Below are 27,579 nucleotides of genomic sequence, written 5' to 3'. Positions count from 1 at the left end.
TTCCGCTACAAGGCAGCACTCGCATCCGCAAAGTGGAAAGGGTATAATAATAATACAAGTTTCAATAACTTGTTTTCCAATCAACTATAAATAAATATGTTTAAAACTAGAAGATGTTCTTTCCGCCATAGCCAATAAATAGTTTGATGATTTTTAGGTGTTCCAACGCAAGTTCTTTTCCAACTTTATTTTTCTCCCGAGAATTTCCAAAGGATGTTCAAAGCAACATGTTTGTTTACTATAGCCGATGATGTATCTTTTTTTCTACGTCAGCTGTTGAAATCGTGTTAATTTAGATTTTTTTTTTAGGTTTCCTTGCATTTAATTGTTTCTTCACATTACTAAATGTACGATAAAATGTTCGTTTACTCGTGGTTTTCCTTAGCGATTACAAAAGAATTATGAATTGATGGTGTATGGAAGCTATAGGCGAGTCGTGATTTTTTTCTTCTCTAGTAAACAAATATACTTAGCAAAACGTTAGTAATCTACACAAGAAAAACATACAGGTAAAAGTAATTACAAAATATATCTATCTTCAATGTTGATAATTGGATATTTTTATACTAATACGATTGTTATTAGATATATTTCACGATTATGAAGTATGCATCTAAAAATAATTACGTGATAATTGACACTGTTAATTAATGTTGTTATAGATTTCTATTCGACCATATGATCAGAAAAGCAGGTAAAACATATAGACTACAATGCTTCACGATCAATAAATGAACAGATGTCGAAAAATGTTATTATTATACCAAGCCATAATTCATTCAGTATTTCTGCTTTCTTTACAAAATATATATAGTACACGTGGAGTATTACAATTATGTTTGTTTGTGTATGATTTTTTACAGTAAAAGTATAGAATGTGAATAATGTGATATTATTGATACATACAACAAAATGCAGCATCTTCTTATGTGATGTATAATTCTGGATGTGTATAGCTAGTTGGGAGTATCATATTTCAGTGTTAAAATTGTTGATTTTTGGTTCGATAGAAAAATGCTTAATGTTGTTTAAAAGGTGAGTGCTTTTGAATGGTAAAATCGATAATCATTTTTGCTATAACAAATTACAATTTTAGCCGTAACTGGATTGAATACAGAACAAATATAGGTGAGCTGATTAGTCACTTTTCATATTTATTTATGCTTAATTTTGTTTACTTATCCTTAGAAATGACTATGCTTTTCATTACTATTTGAACAGAGCAACGAACTTTTTTTAATGACTATTCAAACAACGCGAAACGCTTGATTTAGAATTGCTCTTGAACTCGTGTTACATTATGACTTTTGACATTTTGTTTTCTTCTTTTCTCACTGATTCGTCAAAAATTTGAACAAACAATGTTACAAATCGCAATATCAACTTTGTTACGCAACTGTTTTATCTGCCTACATTTGCTAGCGGCCTTATGGCAAACCTTTGTTGACAAATTGCTTTACCTAACTTGCGACCACGTGCTTTGTCTTATGAGCAACTACAATGTACTGTACGATTATCTGTATTAACTGACACTGGACTAGACTTGATTTACATCGGTGGCCGAGTGGTCTAAGTAGTGATTACTGTAATCACTAGCCAGTTAACACTGAGGTCCCGCTTGTGCGGGTGTACTTGACTCCAATCTTAATTGACTATAGGATTGTCAGTTTTCCTAAAGAAGGTGGGTGGTTTTCTCGGGCACTCCGGCTTACACTCTGCTTTCCTCCGCCAATAAAAACTGGCCGCCACAAAATTGCTCAAAGCGGTGCTTACAAGTGGCATTAAAACACAAAAATCAAATCACTTACACTCTCTAATCACTATGACCATGGAAGTAATATTTTAAATGACTAACAGTCAACCCATTCCATTTCCTTACGCCTAACTTCAAAGTCATCGAGAACGTAGATATTATATAACATTCAAATATAAATACTTTCACATGTTTGTCTTACCATTCAACCTAATTTATTAGTGTTCAATTTAAAATTAAAATTTATTAGTTGTCACAAATTATCTTGTGAGTTTGGGTTCGACTGTACTCTTTTCTTAGTATAAAATTGTTTTAAAAAATATTTATTTGTACCAGAAGTCACCTGAATTTGTTTTTTTGGTATGTCCAATCAATTCGAATAGAGGGAAAACAGTAAATACAACACTGACTTGTACCTTTAAACGAGACTACTATATAGTAGTCTCAGCTTTAAAGTATTGAATTTTTCACGTCAGTTGCTTGGCCTCATGAACAACCATATTACTTACTTTACGATAATTTGTATATACTTAAAATGGAATACATGACCTGATGACCAATCAAATTTCGACCATTACGACCTTACATGGCCTTAATTACGACCAACCACATTACTAACCTTACGACAATTTGTATGAAATTAAGATGGAATACTTGACCTGATGACCAATCACACTCGCGCCTTACTACTTACCACATTGCGAACATAACAACGAAAACAAAAGCAAGATAACCTTCCGACCAACCACATTACCGTAACGTATCCTACGACAAAAAAATAATGTTATGACCAATCATATTTTAAACTTGAGGACGGAATGAATTTCCCAAATAAAAAATAACGCCAAATTGACAAATCATAAAACATTCTGGTCGTCTCATGATGACGAATTCGAAATGCATGAACTAACGACTAATCGTATCACTTATATCTTACGACGAAATACGTACATTTTCGGGGAGGGGCATAAAATCGTCCCTATATATTTGTTTGACTGCGCTTTGATTCGTAGTTTTACATGGTACACATTCAGGTTTGTAGCACCCCTTTTTTAAGATTTGGCGCGCCCTTGGTTGCTAGGTTTCAACAACAAATTTCCACGGCATTAACTACATTACTTTACTACGAACTGTTTTAATGTACACTTAGCTACCAATTAATTCTATTCAAAATACATTTATACTATTTAGATATAAATCACGTCTAGATTGCAACCACCTTAAAAAAATAATGAATAACGATAAAATTCAGGTAACTACATTGATACCTGAATTTTATTGTTATTCGTTATTTTTGATATCAAAAGAGTGAGCAATCTAAATATGTTTTTGGAGATAGTTGTTACAACATATGGAGATAAAAAAAAAAAGATTTAACAGACACAAAAAAAAATGTGTCTCTTGATGTGGCTTGATTTTTTTCTGTAAAGATTTTTTTAAATCTTTTTTCCCGTCATTTATTATTTAACATGCATGTACGTTATCAAAATGGCGACTGAAGTCGGTTAGTCAGTTAGGATTTAAATGGAATCAGTGGTTCCCCATTTATAACTAGCCATTCTGCTAACGTCTGTAAAACGTTATAAAGAAACAAATCTTAAACCCTTTCTGTGATTGAATGTGTTGACTCAATGCACGATTTAAAAATAATTATCTCTCATCAATGAACGTATGAGCTTATATCGTATATTTTGTGCGATTCCAACTACTAGTATATATCAATTCGTTTCTTTGAAGCACCAGCCCTATTGCATGATATTGTGTCAAATAATGTCTGTTAAACACTTTCTGGGATTAAAGTCAAAGAAAAACAAGAATGTGTCTATAGTACACGGATGCCCCACTCAGACGCACAGACCAGAAATTATAATGCCCCTCTACTATCGTACTACTGAGAAATTTTCCGATATGATTTTAGTATATGGAACTCTCGGTCAAATGATGCTTATACACATCCTTGAGTGAGAAGAAATGAGAACGCTGTCTGTTGTAGTTGATCATTTTTCGGATTTTAATCTAAATAAATGGATTGTGTCAAAGAGACAACAACCCGCTCAATTGGATAAAGAGTTGTCTCATTTGTACTCATACCACATACTCAGTCTTATATCTAAGACTAACAAAGGCCAAAAAATGCCAAATTCTCTCTATTTAATGATATATGTAAACACTTTTTTGGGTGAGAGGTAATATACCAAATTCTCTCTATTTAATGATATATGTAAACACTTTTTTGGGTGAGAGGTAATCTGTTTTTCGAATGATTTCTTATGCATGTTCCTCTCTGTTAAATGATTTCTGTAAACACTTTCTGGAAAGATGGGTTACGAAAACACCATGTTTTATATCTTATCATATTTCCGAATTGATTTTTAATTCATGATTCTATCTGTCAATTGAGTTATGTAAACACGTTCTTGAGTGAGAAGTAGAGAAAACATTTTTGAGAGAGAACTTAAGAAACTTCTGGAGTGAGAGGTAAAAAAAATCACCCTCTGAAATCTGAAATGGTAGGTAAAGTGAACTCTTCTGGATTGAGAGGTAAAAAAAAACACTCTCTGAAATCTGAAATGGGAGGTTAAGTGAACTCTTCTGTATTGAGAGGTAAAGAAAACACTTTCTGGAGTGAGAGGTAGAATGAAAACTTTCTGCAGTGTGATAACAATTTTAACATTTTCTGTAGTACTAGTGAGAGTGAAGTTAATGTATTCTGGAGTGGAATCTTAAGATAAATAAAAGTGAACACGTCTGGGGTGAGACGTAAAGATTATGCTTCTAGATTGGGAGGTTAAGTTACTTCTGGATTAAGAAGTAAAGTGATCACTTCTTGAGTGAGAGGTAAGAATAAAAACTTTCTGCATCGAAGGTAAAAACACTTTCTGAAGTGAGTGGTAAAGAAAGCAATGTCTGTAGTGCGAAGTAAAGCCATTACTTTTTAATATGAGAGGTAGATAATCTAAAGACAACACTTTCTGAAGTGGGAGATTAAGTGAATACTTCTGAAAAGAGAGGTAAATGAAAAAGAGATTTAAGTAAATACTCAGAGTAAGAGGTATGCAAACTTTTCCTCGAGTGAGAGTTGAAGAAAACACATTCTCGAGTTCAATAGACCGTGAAATTGGGAGTATAAACTCTAATTTGACATAAGAATTAGAAAGATCAAATCAAAGGGAATATGTGTACTAAGTTTCAAATTGATTGAGAGTTAAAGAAAACACATTCTCGAGTGAGAGTTAAAGAAAACACTGTCTCGAGTGAGAGTAAAGCAACAAATTTATTGGTATCGATCATTTTTTACAATGAACTAAAATGCTTCTAATCAACTGTTGTTTTGAGAACTTTTTGGAATTCTGATATGACAGGCTTCTTGAACGTTCAGATAAAAAAAGGGGTATACAGTGACTCATTTGTGTTGGAGTGTTTTAAAAAGTTTTGTCTGATATTTCAAAGTTGTTTGAAAATTGACTTTGTTTATAGTAAACAAGTGAAAAAGTACAGGTATTGAACGTTACTATTATACTGATATTTTACTTGACTTTTGTATGTAAAGATATATGTCCACTGATTTATTTATTTTTATGTAAATCAACATATCGATGTTTAACATAACATTTTATTGATTTCTTACTGCGTGTACTGTGTAGTGTACTGTATAGATCGATTCTTTTGTTCTTTTGTATGTGTGCGTTTTTAAAAGCAACGACCGTCAACGAACAATATTAAAATGACGCCAGTGTGGTCTTGCACACGGACCTGATATCACTGCCATTGTTTTGAAATATAAATACATATACAGTTCATATATACTGTGTATACATAAAATTGATAATAAAAATGGGGAATATGTCAAAGATTTATCAACCCAACCAAAGAGCAGATAACAACCGAAGGCCACCAATGGGTCTTCAACGCAACCGGAAATGACAGTATCACAATGTGACTTTCTAAGGAATCCAAGACGGTATAAAAATTAGCCATATACGTGAAGCTTGCAACATTTAATCTAAATTAGATATATTTTATTAGTCCGAATGATTCATTATTGGTGTTTGTTGAACGTCCAGTGACAAATATACGAATTTTCGTGCATTTCTAAATACGCCGAATTAAACTGAAACTTAAAACTAAAATTATATGTTGAACTAGATCTAGTAAGACAGTACGATAACTATTCAGTAATATTATAAATCTCGAAGGTGGGGATAACCCCTCTCCCCTCTTTTTACCTCCCCTAAATTCCGATCAAATTTAATTTTTATCAAAAAGTTTTAAATCTTTGTAAATGTTGTGTTCGAGAAAAAAGATATCCCCTATAAAAACTGTAATAATAGTGATTTTATAATATATTAGTGGCTTCAATTTTTTCTTGTGTATAAAATTCGTCATAAATCCCTCCCTTCCAAATAAACAAATAAGGAACATATCGCCGTAATTAATTTCTAACTGTTTAAAAAAAAAATTTTAACAAAAATACCGAACACCAAAGTAAATACAAAAAGGGGGAAGTTCATAAAACTATAAAAATCAAACTTAAAGTGGTACCTAACACTACAGGGAGATAACTCTGTAAAGTCAGCTAAACGTTTTAATTACGTTGTGTTGTAAAAGGATTATTAAGCTTCTCAATGATCAAAATTGGTGTTTGTCAAATTGCTATATAACCAGTGTTATTTTTCTGACAAAACGGTTGGTTCAAAATTTTTGAAATTTTTATATTTTTTGTTAAAGGGTCAAAGTAAATACTTTGACAAAATTTTATGAAAACTGAACGAGCCAAATTAATTTTAGTGCAAGTGTTGGGTACCACCTTAAATTTATATCAACAAACAAAACAAGAAGATACCAAATGTCATTTTAGGTGTCAGACAATCTATTCACTCCCTCAAATTTAGAATGTTAAATAAGCCCTACTTTGACAAAAAGTTACTGCTTTTGATGTCATTGTTGAAACTTTACTTAAACGAATCAACAAATTTACAGAAATGAAACTTTTGGTGAAAGAGAAATATATTTAGACCAGTATGAGCTTACTTTTCTATGAGTTTACATTAAAAATTAAGCACTTATGCACTCCATTGCATAATTTTTATATACTAATTTAAGATTTCCAGAAAACTAGGGTCATTTTCGGTAGTACTTGACTATTGCAAGGCAGTTCTTTATTAAAAAAAACCTTTAAACATTGGTTGAAAATTAGCATGCAGAAAGGTAATAAATGTAGAATCCAGGATATACCTGCTCTTTATGAAGTTAAGCTTAATGTAAAATGTTGAAAAGTCGTGAAAATGGTAACATTTGGTAGATTTTGAATTGGTGGTCTGACACCTGTAACGGACTTAGTACAGGCATATTATGGTTAATAAACACGCTGGATATTATCCGGGGCATTTCGGTGGATATAATTTTTATCACTAAAATGTCAGTTTATACGTTTGAATCGAATCACTTTTCTGTTAAAAACTTACGAATAAAATCCAAAATGACAGTAACAATGTATTTTAAAAATAAAGGACTTCTGCAAATTATGTCTATGTTTCAAAATGTATTCGAATAAAAAAGCGAAAACTCTAACACATGTAGAGGAATCAGTATTTTTTTTTACATTCAAGACTTTATCTATGAATTCATTGCGAATTTGTGTGTAGATGTTTTGTTTTCACCTTTAATCAGTCGACTCAGTATAATATTTGCGGCTTATAAGTAACGTTAAACCAAATGTGTTGTTGCTTTGTTTTGTTTTAGACGAAGTGCTCTTCTTGGCATCTTTCTTTATCAAATAAACTATCTTATATAAACAATAACTCATACTTTCTATTAATCACTGGATTCTAAAGTCAATATAATTTAATTATTTATCTTATTCGACAGATGCTATTTGCTGATACTTAATTTTTCTGCTTTAGCTCTGACCATTAACCTTTATCTTGATAAACAGACATAATTATACAGAAAGACTACCACAACAAGAATGACCTTCATTATTTCTCTTAGCTGATAATATAATCGGGAACTAGATACACCCACTATAGATGTTTACAAACATACTAGTTGGATTTTTCTACGTCACGAAATTAACGTTGTGATCAAGAACGCTTGTTTTCCTTCAGAAAAGACACAAGCGGCTAGTCAGTAGTAATATTAAAGAGACTTCGTTATTGTGCTACTGTTTACAAACTTTGTTTTCGGATTGATAATCATGCACAGAAGCTGAGTGATTTTAAAATACTTATACTAGTTGGATTTCTCTAAGTCACGACTTTAACGTTGTGATCAAGAACGCTTCTTTTTCTTTAGAAAATACAGAAGCGGTCCAGTAATCAGAGCTTTGATTATTGTGCTACTGTTTACATACATGTTTTTGGATTGGTCATCATACACATAAGCAGATACAAAAACACAGACTTTAATTTATATTCCCAAAATGCCTTGCTTTTTTGGTTCTTGCATTATTTTTTACTAAATACAAACACAAATCTCTCTCTGCCTCCTTCTTTTGAATTTTAAGTTTTCAATGCTCTTTTTCTTTAATTTGATTTAATGAAAGATTTGATATAGAAAGGGAAAGATGATGTTTTAATAGTGAATACTGATATCGGTATAATATTTTAGACTTGTTTGCACACACTGGTGCTACATTTTGTTGGAGTTTACAATCGTTGTTCAAAGTTTTAGTTCTATTTTTTTCTCATATTTTTCCTCTGAACGTTTGATGTTTATTCAGTCCAACAGGTAGGGGGTATTAGAATATTTGCCAAAATTTTCACTTCCAGATCATGCTGCAAATGTTTTTTTTAACTATATAATCAACACACTCTTTACAAAGAAAATTATCTCAAGTATTTCACTGCAATCTTCAATCGACTTTTTTAAAATTCAATTAATCTACTTCGTTGCATTAAACAAACCTACATGAGCAAGCATGTTTTGAATTACTCTACATTTAACATGGATATTGTTCTTAGGTCTTTTAAACCCTTAATTCGTGTCAAAATTCTATTCGGTTGGGTAGATATTTATAGTTACGTTCGAATTCTTTTCGGAACACAAAGAAGGTAAATATAAATGTGCATGTTTAAAAATTATCTGTATTTAAATGTACATTTTCTTTGCATGTTTATTTTTTATGACAATTTTTTAATTTGAAAGGATAATGTTGTAATATTGCTTCTGCTTGCTGCATCGTGGTAATCAAGATAATAGATTCCCAAAATATTTACACCCGTACAAGGGGACATAATTTCGCCGGTTTATATTTACACAATATACATGTAACAAGACAAGTGCCAGTAACATGTCTTGACTATGACTATATATCACCACATATTTCGAATTTTCTGTTGACGAGAATTTTTCGCAAAATAACCTGCTTGTATGAACAGCAACGGTGTCATTTTGAGACTAGCTAATTGTAGGTATTCAAAATTCTGTTTTGAGACTAGCTAGTTTTGAGGCATTCAAGAATCCATTTTGAGACAAGCTAGTTTGCAGGCATTTAAGAATCCATTTTGAGACAAACTAGTTGGACGATTGTAAAAAAAAATATTTGAGGCTACCTAGAGTTACGACATTCAAGGGACTATGTCAAAACAAACTAAATTAACGAAATTCAGAAATCAATTTTGAGAATAGTGTCATAAAAAGTATTTTATTTCAATACACATATAAAACACTCGTCTTTTGTAGTATATCTAATGTTGACCTCTAGATGACCTTTTTTATTTGTATCGTTGGATTGCTGTTTCATTGACTTATTCATGCTAACAATTACACTTTTCATTCCTTTAGTTATGGTGAGAATGGACATGTTTTCTTTTTTTTTTAAACCTGGTGATTGTGCTTTTCAACTGAGGTCATAAATAGATTCATCTGTTGCAGCATATTGGAGGGGGGATAGGAGGGGTCCTGATCCCGAAATCCCGGACTTAAAAAACGAAATCCCGAGGTCCCGAATTTAAATAAAGTAAATCCCGACGTCCCGAAATCCGAAAAAAATGATTCCCGGATCCCGAAAGGGTCAATCCCGAAATCCCGAGGTTAAAAACGCCCGACACCGAAGTCCCGATAAAGGTCCTATCCCCCCTCATATTGGGATATCGTTCTTCTTTTGGTTTGGAGATCTTCTTACTTCCTGTTCTCACCAAGTACATTCCCACTGAATCCTTTTTCTCTCTAACATTTAATACCTTTATTGTCATATATTTAAAACATAATTAGTTTTTGAAATAAATACCCAAACAAAAACAAAACAATCATTCATGATATAGCAAAGAAACAACAATTCTTGAAGAAATTAACACATTTAATCATCTGTTATTTTCGCAAATACAACGAAGGACGTTATATACATGTATATAACGGGTTTACAATGATTTAGAACTTTAGAACTAAACAGCAATTTACAGTTTATTAACAACTCTTAGAATAGATTTTCTTTAACAGAGGTATAGCTATCTCTAATATTGTCTTATTTTACAATGATCAAAAGATTTTCTGATCAATTATATAAATTTGATATACAAAAATAATCTATCGTCGCATTTCAGACTATAAATAGGTTGTTTATGTGTATTATCAAAAATAGTCTGACTTTACGAACAATAATATTTATTTACTTTATTGTATCATGTATAATGGTATCAATTTCATTTTGACAATCATGTTTAATTTACATACATTTAAAACACATTATACGTAACTAATTGGGTTAGTCTTACCTTAAAGAGTAGTGCACGCACTTGTTAACGTAAGAAGTAAAAAGTATGCAGAAAGAAGCCAAGGAGACTTCTACGAAAAATTGACAGTCATGCCAAAAAAGGTAAACAAGTCTTTAAAAATCTGAATAAAGAACTAAATATAAAAAAAATAAGATTTGGTATGATTTCCAATGAGAAAACTCTCCACAATAGACCAAAATGACACAGAAATTAACAACTATTATAGGTCACCGTACGGCCCTCAACAATGAGCAAAGCCCATACAGAATAGTCAGCTATAAAAGCCTTGAAATGACTGAGCTGAGCAACACTAACGTAACTAAAAACCGGAGGCGAACTCATGTTCTCCGGGAGGTAAGTAACAGTTTACACACAGTTCCATTGTGCATATCGTTAACTTGAATACGTTTAATATAATGCATCGTTTCAACGCTGAGAAATTTTGACAATGTTGTTTGATTTTTGGGGTACCCTTTTCCGATTATACTTTCCGCAACTTAGCAAACTATTTAAAAGTCCTTTTTGTGTTTTGGGGACAATGATCAAGCTATTTTGATCTTTAATCAGAAATCAAAATTCAAAAAGTAATTTTCAACACTGTGCTTGCGAGGACAAGTAAAATAACAAAAAATATAGCTCCGAGGAAAATTCAAAACGGAAAGTCCCTAATCAAATAGCAAAATCAAATGCTCAAACACATCAAATAAATGGACAACAACTGTCATATTCTTACTTGGTACATGCATTATCTTATAAATGTAGAAAATGGTGGATTGAACCTAGTTGTATAGCTAGATAAACCTCTGCTTGAACATGTATGACATAAAATTCCATTATATTGACAACACTATGTAAACAGAACAAACAGACATAATAGGCCATGCAAGAACAAATGAAAATTGATCAAACATAACAACTCAAAATTTGGATGGAACTATTTTCCAGAATAATTTAGTTAAACACCCTTTAAAAAGATATTACACTTACTTCATTACCGCATCCGTAAAACCTAGATACAATAAAGTAAAGCTAAAGTGATTGTTAGTTTGCTGTTTGGACTGGACATTAGTCGGTATCCAAAGTTAAGCCGAAGTCGTCATTTCCTTCGGTTTCCTTATACCTGCTAGTAGAATTTTTGGCGATGTTTGGTACAGAAAAAAAAACTTAAAAAAACAACGTACAGTACACCCTAGAATTATTTGTAAATTAATAAAACATATTTGTAAGGTGACATTTTAATTTAAGTCGTATGCTTAGGGGAGTAAAGGCGCCCGCTAACATGTTTCATTCTGCTTCATTGATTCTGTATGTGCCTATTCCAAGTCAGGAGGCTGTAATCCAGTAGTTGTCGTTTGTTGCTTTCTAAATCATATTTGTTCTCTCATTATAAATGTTTTGTACACAATCAGGCTGCAAGTTTTTTTCCAGTCTAAATTTGACAGTTTTGGGCCTTCTATAGCTGTCTATGCGATATGGGTTTGCTCATTGCTGAAGGTCGTACTTTGACCGATAGCTTACATCAACTTCATTTAGTCTCTAGTGCAGAGTTGTTTCATTGGCAACCAATCTTATTATATTTTTATATTATTTGAAAGAACATAAACCCCCAACAGGTTCAAATTAAACGGATGTGCAGCTGAAAAAATTGTTTTTGAGCAAGAATATGCGGATGTTGAAAATTGGCGTCCAACTGTTTGCATGTTTAGTTTATTTTGGATATTAATTTTGTGTCTGGCTGGCTGGTTGAAAATTCGATTTGAAACAAAACAAAATAAAAAAAAACATGCATAATTGTTCAAATAGATAAGAGTCTGAACGGTGTGCATAGTATATGAATAGGTAAATAAAATAAAGAATAGATGAAAAAAAAAAGATGCATTTTTTTTTAAAGAATAGAGAATAAAGGGAGTCCGTTGCTGAAATATAAAGAACAGAGTACTATGATGGGGAAAATAGATTTAAAAAAAAGAAGAAAAAAATCGGTTTAGAAAATAAAGAATAAATAAATGAAAGGACCCCATCCATTCCCTCATAGAATAGATTAACCGATTTACGAGTTATCAGTTTTATATAACATTAATTGTCATGCAATCACAACTATTAGTATTGATAAAATTACAGTTTGTAGCTTTCTCTTCTGTGATGTTTTATTACAAAGCTATAAGTTTAAAAATCTGATCACAACACCGTAAAATACAAACAAATTAATGTATTTAATATTGTTTTTTTGCTTGAATTCTATTTGGATCTTTTTTCTTGGAATTGCGATGAATACGATAAAATAATGGGTGAAAAAATATTAAAACATTTTCTTAACACACGACATTGTCATTGGTTTCCTTTTTGTCGTAGATCGACCGATCAAAATTCAAAGGGGATCGAAATGACATTCGTCATTTTCTTCTGATTTTTAACCCAATTCAACAAGGACGCCATTTGGTTTTTTTTCTTCTTTGGATTGCATGTATTGTGGATCTGTAGTTTAATTCTCATTTTTGATATTCATGTTGAGTAATAGTATATAAATACAAGTAGCCCTAGTTGTCCGAATGTAGTCCTAAGACCCCTCCTTAGTATGGACAGTGTGCTACTTGCCAATTTTTTTAATACCCATTCCAAATGTTTTTCTCCATGTGTTATGCCTCAAATAGCAAGTAGGGGATTGTAATGACACTAACAATATTTTGGTCATGAATTTTAAAGTTAAGTAGTGATTTGGTCCAGCTGAAAAAGGTTAAAAAATAGCACTTCGGAAGCTGTCAATAGATTTCAAGTCCCCTTTACATAAAATTGTCCATATTTTGAGTTAAAGCCGATGAAGTTTTCTATAAGTTTGATAGAATATGTCTCAAAAGTAGTACACACTAAAATAATATTGAGAAAGCGAAGGTGGGATTTTTTTTATTTTTTTTATTTTTTTTATTGTCTAAACGAAATGCATTACGAAATAACTGTGTACTCGGACCAGTAGATTGTCATATTGCACGAGCTTGCAGGTTTGGTTTATATTCTACGAGGGATAGTATAATATTTGCCAATATTCATGCAATAACCTTCATTTTTTATAATAGAAAGGTTTAAAAAAAACTTATTACTGATGACGTCACTTATTTGAAGCTTTATTTTTACTAGAACAATTTTATATACTTGCTATAGTTGAATGCAACACCAGCAAATACGAGTCAAAAGGCTTTACCATGGTTTCGCAACTTTTGGCTGTTGTCTACGCTATGGTCGGATTGCTCTCTCTTTGACACATTCTCCATTTCAATTCTAAATTTTAAATTATACACGAACTGTTCAACTTTTGCACACTGTGAAAATTGTTCAAAACCAGCATTACCTCGCCTCGCGGCTGAAATACTGTTCGTTCTGGTGACGACAATTATAAACTTCAGCTTGCATTCGTCACAACTCGGCCGATTCCGTATCCTCATCTTAGACGGAGAGTAGCGGATTCTACCGAGGTTTGCCGAATGCTTCAGCTTACTCATCGGAGTCCGAGAACAAAAACTTGGTGTAATGTAAACCCTTCTATATTCTACCTCACAAAATAAGTAGTTTACTTCTTGAAATATTTTACCCTTGCAGTGGGGATAAAACATTTAAAGTTTAGAGGTCTGATCAAATGCTGTATGTTTATTTAGCAGGAAAATAAACTAAGTAGAACATGTATTTACCACTTTAAAATGTTTGAAAATCGGCATTAACAGGAAGAAAAAGAAAAACACCTGACTTCCTAACTAGAAAACAAAAAATTTAACATTTTATTAAAAATATTTTGTATAATTCTTTATTCCACAAATAACATTTATGTTGCCATTTTAGTAAAAGTGCAAAATATCGAGTCGAAAGTTCATGCTAATTTATCAGATTTTCGTGAGGTAATTCACTTAAACCGCATTGAAGTCACATTGTAAACATAACATGGCCATCCATTGGGAATTAAAGTACTATATGGTCAAATACAAGACAATTAATGCATCATACAGCACATTATTCTTAATTTCGATGATAAAGGATGAATGGTTTTATTCTGATCTAATTCACGTGATAGTATTGTTCATTTCAGAAATTAATTAATTAGAGCAGAATATGTGAAATTGAACATGTCGGAGAGTGACTTTCATTTGCCCTAAGTTTAATTACATATCAGAAAGTCGTTTTCGTTTCTGTGCTTTCAGATGTTGAAATAAAGCGGCAGGGAATTGCAACAGACATGGCTAGCGATGTGAACGTAACAGGAATCGTATTTGGTGCCATTTTTGGAGCGCTTTTTGTTTTTACATGTATTATATCGGCCATTAAAGCCGTCAGGTAAGTGTGCTTTTTTTTTATCATTATTAGTATTAAAACAATCATGATGTGCTATAGATACATTTGTACAACCAAAAAAATATGCAAATATTTGAGCAAAATACTAGGGTGAATATTTACGTGATAAATCAGGATTTGATATTTCTAAATCAATGTACGTACGGTTTATTTTTACGAAAGTAGGTCAGTATTATTGGTGTTAATTACACCGAATTCTTAAGGGATAATGCTCCCACGCAAAATAGTACATATTGAACTACGATGTTTAATAAATAATGAAACGAACTAAGTAGTATAAGATTCCCCCCCCCCCGGCCCCCCTAAACCAATCGGAAACCAACTATAAACAATTGTTATGTACACTTGAATATGCACGAATTACATCATTTCCCTTGCTTTCAAAATTAAACATTTTTTTGGAAATCAAGAAAGGTAGGAAAATACAATAACACAGTCATGACAGTAATAAAGCAAGTACCTGATCATCATTTTGTTTTTTCTATTTGATTTTTTTTCTTTCTAATTCATTTATGCAATACCATATTCGATTGAGAACGTAAATGCTGCTTCTTTTGGATGTATTTCATGAACGCATGAGATATTTGCAACTGGACGTTGAACCTGAACAACACCTATTTTCTGGACATAAAACACTGCCCTTAATGGTTCCGTTAAATCTAAAAGTTACTGTTGTCGCTTAAATTGTTATGGCTTCTGACAGAGTTGCCCAAACAAATGTCATGGTGTTCACTATTTTCAAGTAGTAAATGTGTTCAGACAACATTATAAGTGTGTTAAACACACATACTATTTTTTTTCTGTAAATGATGCATGTGGTTATGAATTTTTCTGTTTTAGTAATACTCGGTGAAGATTACATGTATTTATTTTTAGAATCTTAAATATTCTGAACCTAATTTCACTTTTTGATCTCCTTAAGGTCAGATTTACATCAAAATTAGTACAAATCAATAACTAGATCTTCTCTTAATACATATACATATTTAACCATGTCAGCTTCTTAACGATGAACAACATACTGTTTGTCATCCAGGTTTATTCAAGAGGCCCTGGATGATGGGTCCTTCATTTCTGTATTCTTATATTTGTTTTGGCATTTTTCTATATATTTTTTAAAATAACGCTCTTTCTGTAAAATTCTCATGAAAATAATTTTACTTTTACATTTGTTTTTATTGCCATGATTTTTTTTCGTTCTGTACATGGTTCATTTCTGATAAGTATTTTATTACCTAATATATTTATATTTCATAGCTAGTCTATATATAGATATATACATATTTTTTTGGCACCCTTTCATTCTCTTATTAATGAGGGGGAGGACAGGGGTAAGGGAGACAGGGAGAAAGGGGTAGGAGAAAGGAGAAAGGGGGTGGGAGAAAGGAGAAAGGGGGTAGGAGAAAGGAGAGGAAGGCTGGGAGAAAGGAGAAAAGTTGGAGAAAAAAATAAAATATGAAAAAATAAAATATCTCTCTTTTTTCCGGTAAATTAAAAAAAAATAAAATAAGGAGAAGAGGGGTAGGAGAAAGGAGAAGAGGGGTGGTAGAAGGGAGAAGGGTACCCCCTGTCCTCCCCCTCATTAATTTGGGCCATTCTTATTGTTGCGGTCTTAATGTAACAGATCATAGCTAAATTACACAAACAACATAAATGTTTATGCATTCAGTTGAGGGGGAAACAAGCCAATGCATTAGATCGATTAATTGATTAGTTTTAGCACCACTTTCAACACTATTCTGCTTTTTTTTTGCGGCTTTCTCAACCATAAATAAACTGACAGCCATGACCAGTCACTGTGAGAGCCACCGAAATTTTGCAGAAAAAGTTGCTGATTAAGATTGGAATAACACGTGCGGGATTCGATGACACAATACATGTGTTGGACTACGTAGACAACTAGGTAGGCCACCGAGGCCGTCGCCAAGGAAATTAGAACACTGTTACTCTATGTACAGTAACACGCAAACGGTTCTTTTCTACATGTTCTAATAAATATTTCATAAAAATTCTTATTTATCGGAAATGAATAAAGTGAAAAAAATGAATGTAATTGCAAAAAAGGATCATCTCGTTTCCGTCAACATGCAACATTGTTACACGTACAAGATACAAGATACTTCAAGTACACAGCATTATAAGTAGTACCTTTTTTAATTCTGTTATATGTTACGTTCTGGTAAAGATGAACTTCACGCAAAATGTGATACAGTCAAAGATTTCACAAGAAGTAAAATTAAATGAGATGCGTTCACTTCGTTCTAGTTTTAATAAGTTATAGGTACCAGGATTATAATTCAATATGCCAGACGCGCGTTTCGTCTACATACATGTAACAATAACAAAGTCGAAGAGCATTGCTGACCCGAAATTCAAAAAAGTTGTGCCAACTGCGGCTAAGGTAATTTATATGTATGTCTGGGGTAAGAAAATCCTTAGTTTTTCAAAATTTCAAAGTTTTGTAAACAGGAAAGTTGCACCACAACTGATGATCTTCTGTACAAGGGTAATGCATAATGCAACGCTCGTTAAAATATTACCCAGAATGCAACCCTAAAAAACTCAGATATCAAAAGGGGAACAAAAAAAATTAAATAAAAAAGTTATACTATTATGGCGTATCAGTTGAATTTTAGATAAAAGTATTTTATTTTTACTTTTCAGGGATAGAAAACTTATTAAAGAACGAATTGCCGAGAAAAGACGGACAAAATTAGAAGAAAGTGCATATGACAATTATACCGAGCTAGAGACTCGTGACATTGATCATCCAGTGTCATTGCCAAATATATCCATTGAAGTTCCATTTAGCCAAAGTCCTTCATATAGCAAATCAAAACGAATGGACAAATCATGCACAAAACGTTCAGAAAAGACACAAAAATCTCCCGTTAGATTAAACGTTCCGACGGGTGATACTCGTGAACCTGTACCCCCGTGGAACTATATTCCTTCTCGGAAGGCTACGAAAAACATTATTAGGAGAAATTCGTACGACATGGCCATAGGGCGATATACAGTATTATGCAGTAAATATGGCGGAACGCCTGTAGCCAATGGAACACACACAAACTGTAGTACGATAGCTTACGAAAATAGTGCATACTGTGAAAATTCATCAGATATTGTTTTATAACTTAGAAATCATTGTTTTATCTTCACAACCATAAAAATATTTAAAATTTACTTCAATATTGAATACTTTATTATAGAATATTGTTTATACTCAGAAAAATAATCAGGTCCTCAAAATTATAACATTGTGACTTCATTTTGTTCTCTAGAAACTGTCAATTTAATTGCACTGATGAAATCTTTTAAGAATTTAATGTTACGTGTGTCAGAAGCATCTTATGACCAGTGAATTTACTCATGTAAACCAACTTACCAATTATATCTAAAAAAGTATATTCGCGAAGTAAGTATACTGACAAATTATTTTACACATTCAAGAAGCCCTTGATGTTACATAAATGTATAACTCTTTTCTTAGATGCGGTGTTAGAAATCACCAATCAATCCGTCATTTATTTTCAAAAGATTTTCTGAAATCTTTTTTGTGTATGTAAGATTATAATCAGCGAGCGCAAAACAAATAAGACCTGATTGGTTGGTTGTTTGTTGTTGGACGTTCATTGTCACTTTCGTCGCCCTTTGCTTCATATCGTGGTTGGTAGTTTTTATTTTTTATTGGTGGAGGAAGCCGCGTTGCCTGTGGAAAACCGGAATCCTTTTGCCTTGTAAATTAGAGTCGTATGCATCTGCCACGTGACCATTCGTCCACTGAGTCACCTCAAAGAATAGCTATTTTGAATTGACAATGAGGAAAATATTCTACCACAGTTATATCAAGCGGCCTTAATTGAGTTAACTCCTGTTGATATCACCAAGTTTACATTATGAGTGTTTACCACCAATGTGATACGATATTCAAAGGCGGTTTGCTTTCGTGATCACGATTTTCTTCATAGAGGTTAGCTGTTACAAGGAAGCCACTTAAAGAAGCTCTCGCGGTTAAGTTGCAGTAATCTCTTTAATGATTCTACTTAATTTGGTTAACACCTATGGAATATCTGTTACAGGTGATCATGTATATGTTCCATAGGTCTTAGCCACAATTTTATCGATCGTAACATAGCCGAGCTTGTCCTTCGATTCAAAACTATTGAATACGTCGAAGGAATATGTATTCCATGGTGTTGTTAGCTGTTTATTAAAGATATTTTAGATAAACCACATCATAAATGTTCGAATAATTGAAGGTTTTATAACCGCGTGGTGATTGCAATAATGTTTAGCAAATTATGCTCGATTGATTGGTTCGTTTTGGTTTACCTTACTTCTAAAGTGGTAGATATTTCATATATGTTCAGGGGTTTTATACGAATATTTCAGAATGTTATGTAACATATACCAATTAAATATCCTAATTATAAAAAAGGAAGATGATTGCCAATGAGACAACTCACCACAGGTGACCAAAATGACCCAGAAATTAACAACTATTTGCTAAACATGTTAAACCTACTACATTCTGATAGTATGGTAGATATGTAAAAACAAAAATTCTGAATTCATTGCACAAATGTTGATTTTTTTTAACACGAGGCGACAGCTGTTTACCTTCCAGTTGGAATATACCCAACAAGATGAATAAACTTCAAGCAATAACAGGCGATAGTTGTTTGACTGCTACTTTGAATATACCCAACAAGATGAATAAACGTAAGACAATAAATGGTGACAGTAGTTTTACTTCCACTTGGAATATACTCACGAAGAGGAATAAACATGAGACAATAAGAGGAGACAATAGTTTATCTACCTACTTGGAACATACACAACAAGATGAATAAATCTTGGCAATTAAAGGCAACAGTAGTTTTTCCTTCCCCTTAGAATATACCCACCAAGAGGAATATACCTTAGATAATAAAAGGCGACATTAGTTCACCTTCCACTTGGAATATACCAACCAAGAGGAATAAACCTGAAATAATACGAGGCGACAATAGTTTTAATATCTTCCACTTGTAATATAACCACCGAAAGGAATATACCTAAGATAATAAAAGGCGACATTAGTTCACCTTCCACTTGTAGTATAATTTTTGCTATATACAACCTATTTTATCATGTAATTTTGTAGCTCTTATGGGTTTAATTTTTGTACTTAAAAACAGAAATCAAGCAGTTATATTTAGTCTATCCATATATTCAACATGTCATGTGCTAGAAGGACAAATTCGTTAACAGATTGAACATCATGCCATTGGGGCCTGTGATTGAATTCTACATGCTGACCTTTGTTTTGGTTTTTTTTAACAAAAGTTATGGGCCATACAATCGCCAGCAGTAAAGAAAGCACAAATGACATTCTGATATGCATTATGGACAAGAGTCAACATCATACTTTACATTATTCTAAAAGAGGTTTAAGAACATCAGAGTTGTCTTTCTTCTTATTTAAAAGGAATAAACATAAGAAATTAAGAGGCGATGATATTTTATCTTCCACTTGAAATATATCGACCAAGAGGACAAAACTTAAGCCAAGTAGAAGTGACAGTAGTTTATCTTTCTCTTGGAATATACCCACAAAGAGATCAATAAATTCAATATTTTATGTGCCAGAAGGACAAATTCGTTAACAGATTGAACATCATGCAATTTGGGCCTGTGATTGAATTCTACATACCCACAAAGAGAGAGAGAAAAAACATGAGGCATTCAGAGGTATAAAGTTGACTGAGACCAACACTATGATGTAAAAGTCAAATACTAGTAGTATATATGACATTATCTCTTCGTACAAGTAAATTATTGCCTATCTCTACTTGCTTTTACTATCGGCAAATATATCTTAGGCTCAGACATTATGTTCAAGAGATATACTTAAATATTACTGCCATTACACTTCCTTAAACACTAATTTTAAGTAATTCAATGAAGAAAAAAATTATCAGAGTCAATCTTTATAGACATACAGTATTAACAAAAATACACATGCTTTTTTTGCTATATACAACCTATTTTATCATGTAATTTTGTAGCTCTTAGGGTTTAATTTTTGTACTTAAAAAAACAGAAATCAAGCAGTTATGTTTAGTCTATCCATAAATTCAACATGTTATATGCTAGAAGGACAAATTCGTTAACAGATTGAACATCATGCCATTGGGGCCTGTGGTTGAATTCTACATGCTGACCTTTGTTTTGTTTTTTTAACAAAAGTTAAGGATCATACAATCGACAGCAGTAAAAAAAAAACAAATGACATTCTGATATGCATTATGGACAAGAGTCAACATCATACTTTACATTATTCTAAAAGAGGCTTAAGAACATCAGAGTTGTCTTTCTTCTTCTAAATGCTTGAATTAAAACTCAAACTAAGTGTATATGAGACTTGATCCCGATTGCAATATTCAAAATGTTTCACAGTGTATGGCTATCAGCTTGTGCCTGGAACGGAAAAAATTCCGGAAACCAGAGTAGGCTAATATTATTATCAGTCCGAGTTTGTTTTTTCTTTATTTTGTCGGTTGCTATTCTGAAAATATAGACAATACAACGTTCTGATTTTTTTTTACCTGTGAATCATTAAAGTGAAATATGTGTATTCGAAACATTTCTTTAGACTAAGAAACAAGATCATTTGAAAAATAAAATGTTGATAAATAAATGTTAGCCCTAAAGGAAACTTGACCTTAGTTAAGGGAAGTCTAATTATGATCGTCTTATCCCAAAGGGAAGGTGTCCCTGCTCACAACAGACATGGGCAATTTATGGCAAATATGATGCTTGTTGCAACAACCTAAGCCCGGTGTTAATTTAAACGGAGAATACCGTAAAGTATATTGAAGCTGAATGAAAACAAGAAGACTTAGATCTCCTAGAAAGACATAAGACAAGACAGTTTGAACTACCGAACACAAGAGCTATTATGTTCGGCATATTGGCCGGTAAGTGGTAACACATGTTAGTATGGACACCAACTCTGAAAATATGCTAAAATATTGATCTTCTGATCTGTTCGTGGTACTATGTTGTATAAAGCACCAACGTTTTATTTTTATATAACACCAATGGTTACATTGTATGCCATTAACATGATTAAACCAGGCATAAAAAATAAGCCTTAATGAATAAGGGTTTAAAACATATAAGAACAAAGTAGTAGTGACAATTACAATACCAACGTAATGAAATTGGTTTTGTCAATCTAAGTAATCATCAAAACAAAAGAAAGGACGTACAAGGTTATATCAGAATACGTTATCAAATGTGGACAACATTAAGCTACAGTTTTATCCTACATTGGAAATCAGGAGACGGAGAAAAGGATGTTTGTTTTTATTCAATTAATCCGATAGCTGTCTTCAAAGTGTTTGACTTTAGATCTTCATAACGGAATACCTCTACAATGATATCACAGAAGTAAATATAGTTCATAGTAGTCAGAGTGTTTATAATGAACTCAGTAACAAAACAACACTATAGTGGTGAGATTCGATGTACCTAGACCTTTACCCTCTCATTCAAATGTTATAAACAAAAGGACATGGATGCATTCAAAGGCACGATGGTGTGTGCGTTCTGGAAATACCAGCAGCCCAAGAAGATAAAACATAATGTCAAAATTTTTCAGGACGTCAAATGACCCATAAAATTAAAGTACAACATAAGTATAAAATAGAGATTGGACGGAAAAAAGAGCAATCAGTAAATCAGAACATATTAACTGATTATACGAAGCACTTTACCTGTCTAGAGTGCGTGAATGTTATGAATGTGAAATAGGACACCACTCCAATATGAATACCACAGAGAAATTATGGTCAAGAAAGTAACAACAGATTTGGAGAAACGAATCAATGACACCGCTTTTGGCGACAGAAGAGAAGCAGTTCCATGTTAATCGACCAAATAGAAACATTATGGAGATAGAAACCGGCGGAACCTATAATTAACACAATTCCTTCGCCAATTTATAATCTAAAGGATTATGTAATTGCAAAATATTAAACATTGAACAAACTTGAAAGTTAGAAAAATGTTTGTCTGTTTAATTTGTAAAAGGTATGAACAAAATTACATCAGTGTAAATTCAAAAAAGGGAAGTTCCATTTAACCTGACAAAATCAAACGCGCTACTTTATCAGCCAAAAGAACGAATGAAAAACAATAATCGTATTTCTGACTTAATACAAGAGTATTCTAAAGAAAACGACGGTTTAATCATGTTTTTATAACAATTATAGATAAATAAAGGCATCAGTAGTATACCGCTGTTCGAAATTCATAAATCGACCTGTCACTTGTTTGACACATGTTTATTGTTCAGTTATATTAAAAGACTGGTAGGGTGAGCAATCATTACATACAACATTGGTTAACCTGACAATAATTGAGATCCAGCACTGTTTAATCATACATGACTCCAATAAATATTATTTTCTAGTTGATGGTACATTTATTTAAGTGAAACCGAATTTTATATACACTTTCCAATACTCATTGTAAATACAATGTCGAAATGTCAAATATGTATTATGCATTGTAAGGATGACTTGGGGCACACAATTCTGTATTTTTAGCTTCTAACTTATTTCGGACCATAATAAGAGTGACAAAAAGTAAAATCATAAAAATACTCAACTCCGAGGAAAATTCAAAATGGAAAATTCCTAATAAAATGACAAAAAAATCAAATGATAAAACTTTTACTATGAAGTTTTGAAAAAAATCATATCTTAGAATTGAAAGTATTTTTCAACGGTCAAAATATAGTGCTGTGCGGCATATTTTCAACGTTTATATGCCCTGAACTTCTCAAAGTTTAAACTAACACTAATTTTCTTAACAACCCCCTCCTCGACTGTAGGGCTACCAAATATTTCAATATAAACAATATACACATGTATATTTAATTTTACTGGTAACATTCCCAAGTTATGTCTCTGTAATCATAATTAATATGAATATTATAGATCTCCCTCAAAAGAGACGTGGTTTGAGAAACAGCTGTATTTACAAAGTGCAACATAAAATGAGGTAATGCAGTTTGTTTATGTAATTTATATGTGTTTCTCGTTTCTCGTTTTTTTTTTATATAGATTAGACAGTTGGTTTACCCGTTTAAATGGGTTAACACTAGTAATTTTGGGACCCTTTATAGCTTGTTGTTCGGTGTGAGCCAAGGCTCCGTGTTGAAGGCCGTACGTTGACCTATAATGTTTTACTTTTATAAATTGTTATTTGGATGGAGAGTTGTCTCATTGGCACTCACACCACATCTTCCTATATGTATGATATGAATTATCGTGAAATCTTATTTAATGACACAATAGTCCTCCTATCCGCTTTGATTTTAAGTTTTAGAGAAGATAGTATTACAAGGAATATTTTCATATTTTACTTATTTGTTAAAAAGTCGCCTTAACACAAATATGGCAACAGTAGTATACTGTTGTTCGCAACTCATAAAACGATAGAAAAAAAAAAAAGAATCCGGATATCAAACTAAAACTGAAAGAAACGCATCAAATATAAGAGGAGAACAACGACACAATAGAAACACAACATTAAAATGTAACACACACAAAAACGAACTTAGCATTAGACAAACTTCGATGAGAAAAACAAATATAAGATGAAAACTAAATACAGGAATTTGGGATAGAAAGGTACCGTGACACGTCTCATATCATTGCGAAAGCGCACTCAAATAAAAGAGGAGACACACGACACAACAGAAACACAACATTAAAATGTAACACACACAAAAACGAACTATAATATAACAATGGCAATTTTGCTGACATGGTACAGGACATTTTCTAAAGAAAAACATGGTGAGTTAAACCTGGTTTTGTCACTAGCGGATTAAGGGGGGTGGTCTTAGAAATCTTAAAATATTCTTTGCATTAAACATTTCTTGTTTTAATGTTAGTATCTTTACTATAAATTGAATATCAAACACTGATTAGGGTGACATGACAACGCTACACTCCTTTAGATATACACATGTCATAATTACATTGGCCTGAGGGAAACTTGATGTTTAGAGGATCAAAAGACAATCCAAGGCTGCTATCTCTCTTTTTTATTACTTTGTTTGTTTTATGATTAAAACGACGTTTTCTGTTAGCTTGATTTGAAAAATAATACTTTTTCACTCTATCATATATATCCATAAGATGTTTTTTTTTTTTATAAAATAACACCTGCTGAATCTAAGGATATTGCAAACTTTATTTCCACATCTGTACCTAGTGCTCAAAGGTTTAGCGTTCTAAATGAAAACTGGAATCCACCTAGTTCTTTTCTTTTCATAAACGAGAAATGTTAAAAGGTGCTTCTAATATGCGTGGATGCACTATCCCCCATGGATTGTATATTCAATTTCAAAGGACGGAATTTACTGCTATTTTGCGCTTTGTTCGCTACTGACGACAAACCTGGACAGTTTAAAAAAAAACGTTCAGAATTGAGTAAAGCAAATGGTGAACACAGAATGTTTATCCCACAAACAAACAAAAAAGTACCACAAAACAGCCTTATTAAGATCACCAGCACATATGATAAGACGATTAGTGGTTTAGATGCAAGGGCTGATACAGCAATTGCAAAACGGGTAGATACGATCTGTAATTAAATAGTTGAACTAATCTAAAAAGTTTATTTTGAGTAACAATATGCCGGATGAACAAAAAGTGTGCCAATTATTGGAAAAAACATATTGTTTGGGATACAAATAAATGGGAGAACATATAGGACAGAGAAACACGCGAATAGTAGTTAACAAAAGGTACCAGGTTTTAAATTTAATACACCAGACGCGCGCCTCGTCCACACAAGACCAACCAGTGACGCTCAGATGAAAAAAGTTTGAAAGCAAATACGAAATTAGAATTAAGTTGATATTTTTAGTAATCAATCGGCATATAGTCGAAAGCAACGTGTACGAAAAACAATCATTGGTATGTGTTTATTAAAAATACTGAGGGAAATAGATCTTAGGTTTTTCGTCTTTTATATGCATAGTTCCACATATTCAACTTTCATGCCCGTACAAGAATTTTATTGACCAATGTTATATGTGTTGATTTACTCCCCTTCAGATTCTTGGTTTTTATATTAAGTAATTAAACCATACATAATTAAAAATTAGTTAAAACTAACAAAGAAATTAATCAACTTAGAAAAACTAACACTACGAGTAATCCCAGATCGGTACTTATTGTATTTTGTCTTAATGTTAGTTGAATTTAGTTCTTTTTATGGGTTTTACTCATATTATATTATATTGTATTATAGGTCATACAGTGGCTATATTTGCTTAAATCTCTATCATTTTGATTATATTAGAGAGTAATCTTATTGACAAACTTATCAAGTGATTTTATAACAGGATCTGAAATTTAAATAAGGCTGATACTTGATTTGTTAGTTGAACTACAACTCCAGTAATTATCAGAGGTTGTCATTTAGAAAAAGTGAGTGTGTTTGATGTAGATACCCCCACCCCAAGAGCTCTTTGGACGAATGTGTAAAAATGTGTACTCGTTTACGATAGGGCATTTTAAATTAGAGTGGAACCTCGTTACTAAAACAAAACTATCATTTTCATCATAATGTATGGTGACGTATTTCGTAAGTTGTAACGAAATAATTTTTTAGTACATCAGACAGTTGCAGTAGTTTGCACTGAATTCTCTGGGTTTTTTTTGGAATTGGTCGTTATCGTTTAATGAAAAAGTAATCATTATCATTTCAAACCGCACTTTAATTCACTGTATTTTGACAGAAATAAAGGAAACAGTGGTATGTCAGTGCTCAAAAGCCATCAAAAACACATCAACTATAAAAGGAAAACAAAAGAACTACAAGAAGATTGAAGTTCAACAAAAACAAACACCAACGTACATAGACACGAACTTTTTGATGACAACTACCATATTCTTGACCTGGTACAAATTGTTACGTATAATGTATTTTATTATGCCTCAGTATGTTTTTTTCTATACAAAAAGTAATGAAATAATTGTGCTATTTTATTACACAGACTATTGACTGTAATATTTTATTATACAGTCAATAGTTTCAAAGACTATTACCCCGGTTAATAGTTTCATCAACATATTTCCCGTCCTTTTTCATATATATTTTTCATTGGACAGTAATCACGTCACAATTTTTTCTCTTGAATTTTTGCGCTTGGCAACGTCAATATGATATCGTAATTTGTTTTAATCTGTTTGTGTCTGTTCTAGTTTAAAACTAATGTATCACTTACAAGAAGCAATAAAAAAAAGAATAAGAAAATCTTCACGACGAATTTTTAAAAGATCTAAATATAGTAAATTGTATTTTATGGGTCTGTGTACAGTACTTTAGCTAGTCTAGTGTATTTATTTTATGCATGGAGTTTTTCCTAGTCTTGACTCTTGATTACAGTAAATGAAATATTTATAAATACAACCAAAACTATAAAAAAAAGTTCATCATGTGCATGTTTATGTGACATTTTTCTTTTCTCTCAGATGATTTATGTAAACTTTTTATAAAGTTGATTTGTTCAGTATAATAAAACACATAATGACTGGATGTGCGGGTAATAACAGGTTTGTTGTCCCTTCGCAAACCAGCTGAGTTGGTATCTCAGGGACAACATACTTACTATTACCCTCATACCCCGTCAATAGATATATAATATTCACCTGCGGAACAATTTAAAAGGAAAAGAGATGTTATAGTCACCATTACAAAAAC

At 32.2% G+C, this 27,579-nt stretch overlaps 1 protein-coding gene across 1 annotated transcript; it reads left to right on the top strand.

Annotated features, from left to right (window-relative positions):
* Window positions 1-1,049: 1,049 nt before the first annotated feature.
* On the top strand, window positions 1,050-17,988 carry LOC139516159 (uncharacterized). Its single transcript, XM_071306056.1, has 3 exons — window positions 1,050-1,128; window positions 14,652-14,784; window positions 17,467-17,988. Exons 1-3 carry the CDS (start codon window positions 1,050-1,052, stop codon window positions 17,936-17,938), a joined length of 684 nt encoding a protein of 227 aa, XP_071162157.1. The 3' UTR covers window positions 17,939-17,988.
* Window positions 17,989-27,579: the final 9,591 nt, after the last annotated feature.

This window comes from Mytilus edulis, chromosome 3 (assembly GCF_963676685.1).
Source record: "Mytilus edulis chromosome 3, xbMytEdul2.2, whole genome shotgun sequence".
NCBI classification, from domain to species: Eukaryota; Metazoa; Mollusca; class Bivalvia; order Mytilida; family Mytilidae; genus Mytilus; species Mytilus edulis.
Note: the sequence above shows the minus strand (reverse complement) of the source record. Positions and strands in the feature narration are given on the sequence as shown.

Coding starts and splice junctions, on each gene's coding strand:
- LOC139516159 (XM_071306056.1), top strand. CDS start 1,050: ATGGTAAAATCGATAATCATTTTTGCTATAACAAATTACAATTTTAGC. Junction 1,129..14,651: donor TGAATACAGAACAAATATAG/GTGAGCTGATTA, acceptor CTGTGCTTTCAG/ATGTTGAAATAAAGCGGCAG. Junction 14,785..17,466: donor TCGGCCATTAAAGCCGTCAG/GTAAGTGTGCTT, acceptor TTTACTTTTCAG/GGATAGAAAACTTATTAAAG.